General features: G+C 43.5%; 1 protein-coding gene across 1 annotated transcript in view; it reads right to left on the bottom strand.

Moving 5' to 3' along the window:
- Window positions 1–813: 813 nt before the first annotated feature.
- The window catches only part of LOC111271050 (uncharacterized), a 57,980-nt gene continuing 44,507 nt past the window's right edge, over window positions 814–14,286 (bottom strand). The window contains exons 4-6 of the mRNA XM_022851601.2: window positions 11,677–11,866; window positions 2,675–3,340; window positions 814–1,694 (exon numbers count right to left, since the gene is read on the bottom strand). Coding sequence (XP_022707336.1) covers window positions 814–1,694; window positions 2,675–3,340; window positions 11,677–11,866 — 1,737 coding nt within the window. The remainder of the gene's footprint in view (window positions 1,695–2,674; window positions 3,341–11,676; window positions 11,867–14,286) is intronic.

The raw sequence follows: 14,286 nt of genomic DNA, 5'->3' as shown, positions 1-14,286 counted from the left end.
GTTCCATACAGGTTTTTGTCCTTTCGACACGATACAGCTATAGCCTAAACGGAATCGAGAAAAAAATTTAACGTATGAAATTTCTATTTTTCCTAGTCTCTTGTCGGTCTTGTTAGGAAACAATACGTCACTGTTACGCGTCTGTCATCTGTGTCTCAATGAAAATGATGTTATCACGGAGCTAATGGGTACAAGGATTTCGCTGCAGGTATTTTACAGTCTCAAGTCCTGTATTCTTTTAGGCTTGAAGTGAACTACTTATTATGTTTGTTTTATCATTACGTGCTTTGTTTTCAGCAACTGCGTTGTCTAGTTGCGTTAAAGATGGCCATTGTCGAAAGTCAAATGAAGGACGTTCGTCGATCGGCGAACGCCTCATTGTAGCAAAGCGTACATCTATCCGTACGCGTAGCGTGGACGGGAAACCATTCGTATCTTGTAACTGGTCGTTGACGCTTGCCCTCGAACAGGGTATTTCCACTAACTTATTGTGGTTTTATTTGAACGAAATTGCTTCTATGGCGAAAACGTACAAGTTCAGCCTGATTAGCACTGATCAGAAAAAGTTTCCCAAGAAATACGAAATCAGAAAAATACGCAAGTGGTTCAGTAGGAGTTGCTATGACGTCTTAGGCCAAGAATCAGTTCGAATCTACATTATCGCTCTATTTCTCATGTACGTTATTGATCTGAGTCATCGGGTGGACAATAACGTCTAAGAAACCGGTTCTGTGCTAGAAACCCTATCGTCGTTATATTAAGGGGCTCGAGAGGATAGTCGCTGACGTCGAGGGCGACCGCGTTCAACAACAGTTATGCGCTATTCGATCGTTCCCCGTCAGTGTACGCTGGCGTCGTTTGCTGGCCAGCTACGGCGGTCGCTGTCGAAACCACCGTTGTCGTTATGGCCATGCTCTGTCGTCTGCTGGTCATCGCTGTCTGTGATTGTAAATTGCTACTGTTGTCGTTGTCGTTGCTGGTGTTAGCGGTATTACAGTTGACGCTGTTTGTGCTGCTCTTGTTATTGTTGTTGTGCATCAATGACGTCGCCGCCGAATGGCCTTTATTGGTTTCGTTTGACGCGTTTTTGGTGTTGCTGCCGCTAGGGGCGGTGGCGTGTCCGTGCATCGGCGACTCCTGCGCCGATGTAAAAAGTAATCGGTTGGTCGTATTAGAGCTAGACAGATTTCGATATTCTGAAGTGGCGTGAGATGTATTAGCATTTTGGTTGTTACCGTGGCTGATCTGACCAGTTGTTACTGTTGCTGCTCTATCGGAGACCAGTGACGTCATGGCTAACGGGCTATGGACATCGAGATTATTCCTAACACCAGTCCGGTCCGAGGAGTCAGAAGCGCTTAGTTCATTTGTGCTGCTGCTATTCGTTGTCCGGAACTGCCCCCGAAACAAAGCGTCGATCGAGTGATGAAGAAGTCGACGAGGTTTCGAGTCTGTTGGTTGTTGTACGACTTGTTGCTGCTGTTGATCACTGTCGCCACTTCCCACTCCTCCCCCACGTCGGAGGTCCCGGAGAGTATCCTTGATATCGGATGACGTGTTGGATGGCGTCATCGTAGCGTCGATTGACGACGCTGTCAGTGATGGTGATGGTACTGCGTGGCGACATGCAGCGGAAGAGCTCGCAGGCAGTTGCGACTCGGACTCACGTTTCACGCACAGATCGGTCGCTTCCTCTATAGATGCCACACACGGGGACGACGTCGAAAGGAAGAAACGCAAAACAACGATAGAATGGTTTACAATTAGTCAGTTAGGACGAAAATAGAATTATCAAAATAATGATAACGATAACATTTGAAACTGCAGTCAATTGCTTGATGCGTTGATAACTCGAGCTTATTTGGTTATTCGGTAAATAAATATATTAATTTTCGTTTATAATTATAGTTTTTGTTTGTGTTCAAGCTGACCATAGCCACCCTATTGAGCGATGTTTGTATGTAAATAAATTTAACGAATCTTGCCTGTCTATCACCTGACGCAATTACAATCCCATGAAGCGATCTAACGAAGTTAAATTTGCATATACATGTATATTCGCATGGAACTAAATGCCGTTAATGTCTTGATCCCCTATCTCGTTTTACAGCACTACCAGCTTATAACCTGCTGACAGCAGTCTATTGGAGAATTAACTTAGATATATATAAGTTGTACTGTTTGCACTATTCTGACAGAATCTGCCACTGACAGATAGTGAGCCATGTTCTCTTTCAGCAACAGCGCGACCAAAAGACGCCACAATGTGCTCTTATCCAATAAATTCAATGTAGAAACAGAAGTTGAACGGTTAAACAAGTAGATAAGGGTCCTCACGCCGGAAGCCTTCCATGGCATCAGTAAGCCGCGCTCTGTGTATCGTGAGGCAAAACGTCCGTTAGAGTGATCACTTCTAGCTTCTAACCTTAAATCTAAACAAGTGACAGAAACCCACAGTTGGACCAACGAATGTTTCGTTGCAGTTTACCAATAGAATTTATGTAACATCTCGATTCACTCACGAAATGTCCGTATGTATTTTATAGGTAAGTATACACATTTAGAGTAAACAGACTTAAATAGCCATAACCTTGGTCGTGCGCTTTCATTATACGGACTAACAGATTAAATGATGAACATTGTTGCCAAATTACATCCCTTATATAGTACTAACCATTACTTTGCAAACTGAGCGCGAGATTGGCATTTACGTGAACGTGTAGTCCCGACCTCTGAGCCTGATGATGTTGCTGCGTCACTCGAAGGCCGAGAGTTGAAAGGGACGGATGCCGCGCCATCGACAAGGTTATTGGCGACCTGAGATCGGTAGCGTTGTCCTGAAAGCTGCTGCTGCTGCTGCCGCCGCCATTATTGTTGGTGTTGCTTTGGTTTTTGTTGATACCAGCTCCTCCAGCAGTTTCACTTTCACCACTGTGAACTCTGTCTAATGGACCCTGAAGCAGACGATGTCTTCTTCGCACCGAGGAATCCCTCTGCCGTTGCTGTTCCGGACTATCAAGATCATCATGACAGTTATCGAGATTTTGGTCATCAACATTTATGTGGCTACTATTGTCGACGACCATTGCGTGATCGTCATGGCAACCAATAGACTGGGAGCTGCCATGACAACCATGGAGAGGTGTCATGGAAACAGAATGGCTATTGAGCTGACTCTCAGCGGTGGCATCGGTTACAACAGGAGGCATTGCCATTGGGTCGGACCGGGACGTCGCGGAAGGATTGGAGCGCTCGTTGATCTCATGGCTAGTTGATGAGTTTTCACTCACTGTACCATCCTTGAGCTTCTCGGCAGCCTCCAATGACTTACGGTGCATGCCTGACGTAGTGGGCGTCATCAACCGTGAAAATAGGCAGACGCAGGACCGAAAGCAGACACAGCATGATAAATAGACAAACAGAGAAAGAGAAAACAAAGTAAAAAAAAGAAGGCCAATAATCAATGAACATCTTGCAGTTTAGGATCATAGATGACGATACCAATATTTTAGTCTGTAGTTCAAAAAAAGGAAAAGGTCTAATGGTAGGATTGATGATAGGTCTCACAGCAACGGGATTGATGTTGTAAGCAATGAGTCATTTTGAGGATTTATCCGTTTGTGTCGCGAAAAAAACTTCGTTGTTTTAACAAAAGCATTCAACTTTTTCGTAACTAGATGTCCCATTGGAGAAAATGATGCTCGAAGGAAAAAAGTATTGATTTCGATCATATATGCAATGATCATCTGTACCGCATTGTCCTTGTTTGTTATTAAATCTATCATCTTTACGACACTCTCATACAAATACCTTGATTTCAATTGAATATAAACAGATACACCGACATACAAAAACTTTGCCATTATCGAAGGGCAGACATCAGTCTACACGTATATCGTGATACTATAATAGAGGCAACCATAATAATTGCAACGCTCGTGTGACTCTACATACTTTGCTCCTCGTTAGGTTTTGCGTCTCTTAAATAGGATCAAGTGATCCCTTTTCTTTTTTCTCATATATATATATTATATATATATATATATATGCACAAATATTCTTATTTGTACAAATCGAGCAGTATTTATGTGTTGTTAACGAGACTAAAGCAGCTACTTCTGGCACCTTCTAGTCAGATGCTCGGCCGTCTAACCCTCCGCTTTTACATACACATTAGTGAGAGGTACGCCAATTGTGTCGTCTACTGTAGGGACCTGGCTCATTTGTCCATCGGTTAATTAATGGCCAACAAGATGCGTACCGCGGCGAACGGACAAGGAGAAACTCCTACAGAAAGGGTTGCGGTTTTATGTGGGCGACTGGCCGGAAACAACCTGGGTCTGGGAAATAGCCAGACCGACACAAAGGTTGTACAGCGAAAGTGTAAGCGAAAGGGCGACATTGTGACAGGGCAAAGGAACCAACCACTCGAGAAACTGCACGCAGCGGAACGCTGAGACTCAGTATACTGTGCCAGTGACATCCTACACTCTCAACGGAGCCGACAACAGCAGCAGTATGAAGAAGACCAGTAGCTACTGCTCGAGTCCAACTGATCAAACAGTAAATTCTATCTAGATAAGGTAAAATATTGCGATAATGTCAAACATTGTATACATTCATCCACAATATTTAAGTTAAGCGATATAATATAGATGGTTGTTTAATTAATGCTTCCCTGTTAACGATCTACATATACTGAATGAATTTCCTTAATTCGATTGTCCGGTTCGATGAGATCTGAAGGACTGCTCTTAAGAAATCACATTATATACTTCTCCATCACAAATGATGGCGTACAAATACCGCTAGTTCTCAAGTTCTAGATGCATATTGTTTACTTAAGTCGATTGCTCCGATGCTATTGCCCACAGCTATATCCGCATATTATTTCTCCTACCGCTGCTGCCATTATCGTTGGTATCGTGATGGTACTTACTATCGATGCCTGTTCCTCCGTGCAAGTCCTTCGCTATATTAATTCCTAATAATGACAATGTCTTTTCCTGCTGGGCGTTCCACCTAGCATTATATGACTCTCTCCGGGACCTCTTTGTGCCGTCAATGGTGGCGCTGGACAAAGGGGTCGTAAAACTCCCCAAACCACCCCTACAAGCTTCACTACGACTGCTAGTATCTTATCGCCGTCGGCATGATGATAGCATAGCCAGAACCTCATGCGAGTAAATAATTTTATTAAGTAAACAACCGCAAACAACAACACCCACTAATTCAGCTATTACGACGCCAGCCAACCGGCAGTAAACGGCGGCTAGCGACATTAGCAGCACCGGCCGCAGCAACAATAGCAATTGGACGAGTAACAGTTTTTAGCCCTGTACAAAGTAACGCAATACCGGCAAAAGTATATCAGAAGCAGCAGACTAATGAACTCTTACGTACATCTAAATATATAAAAGCTAAATGACATCAAAGAGACGAAACTATAATAAATAGGCACTTGGAAATTTAAGGACGACGGAATTAATGATACCTATTCAAGGCCTATCCGATTAGGGAACGTCTTTGAGTGTGTTCTATACAATTTTAAGAGAGAACGACAGTTTTAAAGATTATATATGCTATTAGAACGTACGTGAGTCTGCTTCCGCTTGCCACTTGTGCGCACACCGATAAAGTACAAATAGAGTTACATCTGCTTATAAATAGATCATCCTATGCGAGAGGTAGCCGTTGAAATAACGAAACTTTTAATCGAATTCAGTTCTAAAGCCTTCGTTTTCGTAACTAACCAGGTAGTTACGAAAACGAAGGGATCGAGGAATGCATCAAGAGTGAGGGGAAGTGATTCAGTAGTTTTTCATTGATGGCTGTATCTCAATTCCAGCCAATAGCACCGCAATACAGGTTGGCGTTAGAAGCAGCTCGCGCGATTAACGACGCCGGGGGCTATTCGCTGACGTCGTCTCGGAATTGTGCTTTGAAAGGCGTGACCCCTTCACGCTGACTTCACTCAGCCTAGGCAAAGGTTGCCCCTATTCAGCACCTTTTCTGGTAAACCAAGTTTCGGCCCTAGCTAGCTAGCTAGCTAGCTAGCTAGCCAGCCAGCCGCGAAGACTCGAAATTAAATTTATTGTGTAATTAATCCTGTCGCAGCTGTCCCGCGAAGCTCAGTAAGCTAGTGAACAGAGGCCGTTCAATCTGCACGGGGTCTTTGCGGCTCTGGCGAGAATATCAGGAAATTTCTTTCAACAATGTTCCCTATTCTAGGAGAACCCTCAGGGTAGAGATGCGCTTGAATCAGCTCTCTCAACGAGGCACTCGTTGTTAAAGGAATTTGCAAGTAGACGCGAGGGATGCTGGTTCGGGGAAGGTTGAACAGGCAGGCCGAAAACTCATCAAGGCTAACTATGACAGTTTTCTGGGTAGGGGAACAGTCTGAGTTAAGCACAGTAACTCGTTGTCACTTCTAAATGTAATGCTTGATTTATTTGTTGATTGCTTTGATGTTAATGGTGATTAGATGAACAGTTGCAGATGAACACATCCTTTAATATTCTACACAAAACATGAGAATAACATTTAAAAGGTCATGACAAGCTAGCTGCATCGTGAAAAATTGTTGATTATCCGTGTTTGTAAATTCTCAACGGAATTGACGATTTTCTCTAGTACTGTTCTGTGTGCTGATGAGCCGTAAACCATGTACGACCGTTATTTTACCGTGAAAAATCTGGTCAAATAAACGTCAAGCAGCATGCTAAAATACACCGTCTGTATTCAAAAATCGTGTGCCCAGTCATATTTTCGTTCTAACTTCATAGTGGCCGCCTCACACCGTCACCCTTCGAGCCTTAGCATGTTCACGATGTGTATATTGACGCCATTGGCGTTCTCCATCCCTCCTCTTGATCGTTTGATCATCATGATCCGACTTCAATTTCGCCCGCGGAGTAAGGTGTTACCACTGTGCCTTCGTTTCCTAAACCCCACCATCATCCACTCGTCGCGTACAAGATCCTCATCGACGGACCGGCCCAACAAGCTCTTAAACAAGTGAAGGTACAGACGCTATCTATTACACACATGGACATAGCTATATAAGGAGAGTCGTCAGGGCCGCCAGTTGAGTAACGCCGCAAGCTTCAAGCCCCTTGACTGTCTGCTAACTTGGCTGGTCCCATCGCCCCAATTATTGTTAATAGATTTTTAGCTAACGAAAACGAAGCATAGCCAAAGCACCACCGTCGAGTGGTGCTAGTAGGACTGCACACAGATCTACACCGTCAAATACCTGCATATATATCTTCAACACAAAAGGAACGAAAAAGTCTAGGTAGGTAGAGACGGGGGACAGACAGGGGGGTAAAGGGGCGAAAAAGACAGAATTATTGAGAACTCCGAACGAACGACTGCTTCAGAAGAGAAAGAGAAATGCGAAGATGAGGTGGCGGAGGTAGCCGCAATGGAGGGTGCCCACCTCTAGCAGCCACCAGTACGGCGCTGCGCTGGCGCAAAGCGTGCCATTTCCCTTTTTCCCCCGGCGAATGGCAGTCCTAGGTAAGCTACGAAGTGGGGTAGCGGTCTACTCCTGGTATGAATTTCCCACTTTCTTCACTATCTGTTTGCCGCATACTAACTTCCTTGATCACCCCTTGTCTCTCTATTGTTACGCCTTACAAGTGGCATAAAGTCCTCCACGTATCTAACGGTGTGGCAGCCTGCAGTTCACAGCCATAGCTCGTTCGTGCTCCTCACGGCAGCAAGTAGCAGCAGCAGCAGCTGTGCGCATATGTGCCAGGACGAAGGTCAGGAAACTGCGCATGGGTTGAATGCCATCGATGGTAGCGATGGTGGTGTTGGGAAGGCGAACCCAATAGGGTTTAATATGCGTATCATGGCTCATCATACAATCATCCAGTCATTGGCGTCGTCGTATGGGTGGAGCTGCATACCACACCCTACGAGTCGCTAAGCTGAACTCGCCGAACCCTGCGAGGGCTCCTATGCCGCTGTTGCGGCCCGTACTCTGAGCACTTGTCCCTGCGAAAAGCGTTAGTAGATGAGCCCTGGTAAGGCTCCGCCTGACGCTGCAAGCCTCCGCCACCACTGACGTGCTCCCGCGCGCGCCAAAGGAGTCCTTCTGAGCTTTATGGAATACCAACCCGACTAAGGTTGTTCGCTGCCGGCTATTCGCTTAAGGAAGTACCGCAATTGTTGACCTTAACAGCACCGGTATCGTAACGGGGGCGCAGTTCAACTGCGCGCTCAGCCAGCAAACACTTCCACATACACACACAAACACAGACGCCTACCCACACACGTACATACACAAGCTCACATACAAAGGAACACCGGAGGCAGGCAGACGAAAAGGTCTGTCGGCAGCAGGGACGCAGTCCTGGAAATGGGCAAAGTTAGCTGTGTCATTGTTATTATGTAGAGACTGATATGGAAGCTGGAGGAAACCACTTTGTTTCTAGCCAGTAGCTCATGCTCCTGCTGGCGGTGTTTGTGGCAGTATGCTAGCGCAGGACGATCAAAAGCCAGCATAGAAAAATTACGCCCAACGAATACATGTCTTTACAGGTAACATCAAACGATATGTATATGTATTTGTTCCCTGAAAACGTTTTTAATAAATCCTTACGCATAGCATATGTGTACAGTGTATGTTAAACTGATGGGCACAGATCTCTGTTCCAATAACACAACTCTAATGGTGGGGTGCGTATCGAGGCTGCACATTAAAGTGCTAGCGCTGTCATGATAATCCATTGGTAGGATAAAAATAGTCGAGGTCCAATGAAGGAAGAAGATGAGTTCCGTATCGTTCGAGAGATAGGAGCCTAATACTCACGGCAGTCGAGTGGGCGGGAGGTGGTGAATCGTTGATGATATTGATAGTTTGGGTGCCTGTGTATAGCGATAGCGTTACTCTCTTCTATAAGTTACAGCCTTCTGAATTTCCATGATTAGATGGTAGCTGTATCTACGTATTGATACACGATTGTGTCACGCTTGAACAGTTAGTATTCTAAGTAGAATCTAATTGCCAGAAGTAGGTGTATAAGCTAGGGTAGGACGGGGGGCGGCGTGTAGAAAAATATAGGACAAGTAACATAGACGTAGGAAACAGCGCGGTAAACTGCACTGTTAGTGTCTGGAAGAGGCTAAAGGTTACAATTGAAAGCAAAACCTTCATAGTGCAAACTGTAGACAGCCCAGTGTGAAGCATCATGAAAAATTATCGAAAGCACAATTAAAAGGGCGGGCAGGCGCTTCGTACTAAATTGAACATGTAAACTTGATAACATTTCTCAGGGTTAGCTTAAGAGCTTCGTGTTGTTGATTAATAATGAGTTAAAGTCAAAATTTACTATGTGTAAATTGCATATGGCAAACGTTCCTTCAACTTGTGCCTGTTTTTTGGTGCTGCTATGAAATGTTCTGTCCTAATGTTTAATGATAACTATTCTCCTGACTGCGAACCGGTAACATTTTTCGCTGTAGACTATTAAACTGCTGGACAGAATCACTTTAAACCAAAGGATCAAATCCGATTGTATGAAAAGAAGAAACCCTATTTAAACTTAAGGATTCTAGAAACAGGCCCAACATAACGCTAGACAATTAGTATCTATACTGTTCCTGTTTATATTGTGTTATAGTGTTATTACAGTCACCACGCAACAAGCCGTACCTTATGCAGCACAATCTACCGATTGAGCACTTCCGAGTAGCTAAAAAAATAGACAGAAGAACTGAGCGGGGCATTTCAGCCGTCTCGGATCAGCTCTCTTTTGTATGCCCCGAGTGGTTTTTCATAAACGTAGTAAACGGATGGGAGCTCGATGATAATGTGTGTTCTCACCGAAACACGCCCGCCGACCCAACGGGCCGTGGTGCGCCTACGCATAGAACCAGCCTCACCTCTACTACTTCTAAGTCACTGATAGGGAAGTGCCAGCCACCATTATAACACATAGCAAGCACCGTTAGGTTGCGTGAGAGTGCGAAGTGTTTAGTACATGAATAATACATCACTGTAACTGCTGATCCATAGGACAAGCGTGCAACCAGCCCCATCTCTGCCGGCATCGCTTTGTGGAAAATCCTCAAATAGATAACCCAGTTCCTTCATGGCTGGCCAACCCGAACGCGCTTCTCTACGATACGAAAAATTCCACTCTCCAACACTACCCTACTAGCCCTATCTGCTAAAGTCAAACTACCACCTAAACTCGAGGGCTTCAGGTGTCAAAAGGCAAAGTGAAGGCCAAAAGCCAACAGTCTCCGAGAGCCAGGCAGAGGTGAGAAATCGCTCAATGTGGTTAAGAGATGGATACACGGGGTACGCGCTATTGATTTTAATATCAGCAATGAGTGATGATAAGGCTAAATGGAAATCTAAGGGACAGCAGTGATATGCTTTTAAATAGCTGTTATGGCTTACAACTGGGGTTGATAAAGAAAAGTCTTGTTGAGTACCACAATGTACTCTGCAAACATTTTTTCCGTATACTTACATAATATCATTCCGAATACAGTGTTGAGGTGGGGCCAAATGGGCATGAAGCTATATGAAGCACTCCGTTATTTTTAATAAACAACTGTTTAATCGAACTATAAAAACATAAATAATAGGTTAATTTTTTTTTATAAGGTCCCATAGATAAGGTCTCATCAGCGTTAGAGTGAGGTAGGACTAAATGGGATACTGTACTATAAAACATATGATGTTGATTGCTTATTTTACACAGAACTCGAGAACTGACCTAATTTTATTATATGTACTTCGGTGTACAGCTAAATTAAGTAAAATTCAAGCTAAATTCATTATTTTCTATCCAAAGGGATTGTTATAACGACCGTACTGCCATAGCGCACCGTTGATACGAAGCAATCGTTACGTTCTGGATAATCATCACCACGGATCCATAAGTAAGCATGAGTAATAATTAGTACGGCAGTCATGAATGAGTGCGATACTTCCGACTTCAGCGCGGTCAAATACGCTCCGGTAGACGGTGTACATATATTATTACAGTTTGGCTGTCAATTGTCTCATGGAACAGTTTATTCCCACCCCACAGATCATAATCTCAGATCTGTTTATTTTGCTCCTAGATAATTAGGAAGCATCTTTTGTCCAATCAAGGTTGAAGATTTTTCTCGGAACGTCTTCTCTTTTTTGTTGGATGACTGGCTTATTCGCGCTTATTTATTTACTAAATGTTCTTTTTAAGCCGCAACACAGAGGAGTTTTTGGCTTATTATTATATTAATAGCATTTAGTTTCTTCTGCGGCCACAACTTTTTTCAGTAGTTGCGTCAAACGTTTGGCCTACATCGATACATCATTTTTTAAATATTCTGAGCCGCGTAGATTTATGTTGAAATCCGGTATAGCCATAAAAGAGCAAAAAAACTTACCAGAAACGATCTAGCGTGTGTTTTGCTGAACAATGTGATACATTTTAAGCAAAACGATTATTTCTATTTGCTCTAATCGGAATCACCCGTAACCGTACCATTTATAAAACACTGCAGCGTATACTATAGAAAAAGTTGAGTGCTTCTTTCAAAAATAAGTAGAAATACTACCAATAAGAATCACGGCGTCTAAGCACGAATTATTCTTAGACTGAGAATGCATAAAATCGATGAAATACCCCATGTCATTTATTCTATACGGCTTACTGCTGTACTAACCTAACAACCAGGGTGCTGTGGCGGTCCCATTGGCACCCTCACCTTCTTTGGCACCTTTCAGGATACTTTCGGGTAAGGGCAGTGAGTGTCGTACCATCGCGCCGTATAGGCCATACTCAGCCATGATGGTTGCCTTTCCCCAACACTTCTCTGTTTTACGCCATTTTGCTCGTCGATTCTGGAACCATACCTGTAAGCACATTTGCGTACATCACATATAACATCTAGTTGAAACTGTAGGTCAACATAAAAAAAACTATTAGAATAGATAGAAAAATTAATCGTCACCATTTGTCAACTGTAGTCATAACTTACTATAAGAATAAAGTAGTAGTTAAAAAGCAAGCAGCTAGCTTGACATATAGTTCGAGACATATGCGTACGCGAGAAGGAAGATATATAGACTAGAAACCGGTATACATACTTTAATTCCTAATAGCGGTGTGTATTATAACTGTATAGGTAACTTAAAGTGGACTGTGAAGTTGCACCTTTAACTAAGAAGAACATATCACCAATTTACTAGCAATTAACACTTCGTGGTCTAATTATTCAAGCTCGTTGACATCCACCGATTGTTGACAGCGCGCACAACGATTCCTGCGTGTGAAATCCAGGCAACTAATTGCCTTTGACCTGCGCACATCTTTACTGTCATTAGGACACTCAGTTATAGAGATGCCAAACCACGACTGAACACAAACTACAGTGAAGCTTTGTAATAACGTACCGTCGAAAAATACATAGAAGCTAAAGGGAATCGGAGGAGAGACCCAGATACCTTTGACATCGTACACTACGCATGTTGTTAATGTCCTTGAACCGGAAGGCCCAGGACTTGAAGTTAGGAATCGCTTCATGTCAAGCCTCAGCCCGTGCATCTCGTCATAAATAGGCACATTGTGAGTGTCTGTTTGCGTGTATGTGTGCGTTTGTCTGTGAGCCTGTGGCTCCACTTCTCCTGTTAAGGCTTTCCCGCAGTCGTCAAACCAGTTCTCTTTAAGCTCGTCCTCATAAGCCTCTCCTGTCCTTTCTGACGATGAAAGGGTACCTTTTACAGTTCTTTTTCGTCGTCGGCCGTGTCGCGCTTGGTCGTGTGTTCAATCAAAATTTTATGCAAGACTTGCTGTGAGTTCATCAATCTTGTCGGTTGTCATATGACGCTAACTCATTGTAAATACCACTTCACGTTCAATTCGGACGGAGATGAAGGCGCAGTACCAGAGAATAACGAGTCTGTATAGAAAGAGCTTCTGCTTGAAGGCCATAGCAGGTACAGGGAAGTCCGTGTGCCGCTGGGCAGGACTGACGTGGCGAACAATGGATGCATGACAAAGTATAACGGGGTAAATTTGAGAGTGGGCAGGAATCAATTGTTGCACGCACGATCCGTTTTCCTGAATTCCTTTTCCTTTGACCAATAAAATGTGGCCACCGGGAAGCAAAGCTGGTCGTCCTGTACGTGAACACCCATTCGAAGTCGAGACTTATAATTTCAACGTAAATTAAATCCAAGGAATGGCGGAATATAGTGGCGTCAATTACAGGGACTAATTACGGGGTCAATTACAAGGGAGGTTTAGACCTCTGAAAATTGATTATTTGCACGTAGATAATTCAAGCGCTTTAACGAAAATTACGCTGGCAAGAGTATCAAGTCAACATACCTTCACAATAACCCCAATCACAAAAGGAGTTCATGCTAATTTCGAATTACCCGATCGGTCAGCTCTCTAGATTCTGCTTATTAAGTAGAAAATATGCTACTCACTCCAGCCTTTCCTTATCCTTCTTTACACTCTCTTCTAGACATTTCTTTAATCCTTTTCAAACCTGTGGTCGAGTTATTACTCCTCGCTGACAAACTTGCTTGCAAGCAGTTTACTTACGGTAACTTGAGTCTGTAAGAAGTGAGCAAGCCTTGACAGTGAGTATACGCAAGCGTATATATTCCGGGACGTATACTTCAAGCATAGATAGAAAAACAACCAAAAAAAACAATAGTTTTTTTACCATTGTGAGGTGGCCCATTCGCGCCGGATAATTCCGTTAAGTGGAATACATGCGAAATGGACGCTTTCCCCCAATTTGCTTTTTCGTTATAATTCCGTTACCTTCTCCCGTCCCAAGAATAATACAAATTAGACGGCACGACGTGAACAAAACGCTCGATTGCTAAAGAAACAAACAGGCCTGGCGAGTTCATTGTTCCAATCTACCAACCGCAATGGGCAGATTGGTAACTTAATTATGGAAAAATGTCCATTAATTTTGCATGAGCGCAACGAAGCAGCGAGGCTATAACTCAAAGACCTCTGAAGTGGGTGATTTCAAAGTGATCCGAGAAGTCACCCGCCATAGAAGAGGGAGTGCAGATTGAATTGTGAGTGATACTGAGCTGGTTTAAGGAAATTTTCGTACGCAGCTGCCTAAGCAATGTGAATCTGTGGTATGGTCTTCGATACATAGTCATACGTTACACGACAATAGCTATTGAAATATGTGTAATTGTAGGATCATAATGGCCACATTCTGATCTTATTATTATTATACAATTAAACATGAACTAATAAAACAAATGACTCAAAGTATATACAAAGTCTTTGAGCC

This window comes from Varroa jacobsoni, unplaced genomic scaffold, assembly GCF_002532875.2.
Source record: "Varroa jacobsoni isolate VJ856 unplaced genomic scaffold, vjacob_1.0 contig00298, whole genome shotgun sequence".
NCBI classification, from domain to species: domain Eukaryota; kingdom Metazoa; phylum Arthropoda; class Arachnida; order Mesostigmata; family Varroidae; genus Varroa; species Varroa jacobsoni.
The sequence above is the reverse complement of the archived record's forward strand: the minus strand, read 5'-3'. Positions and strand labels throughout refer to the sequence as shown.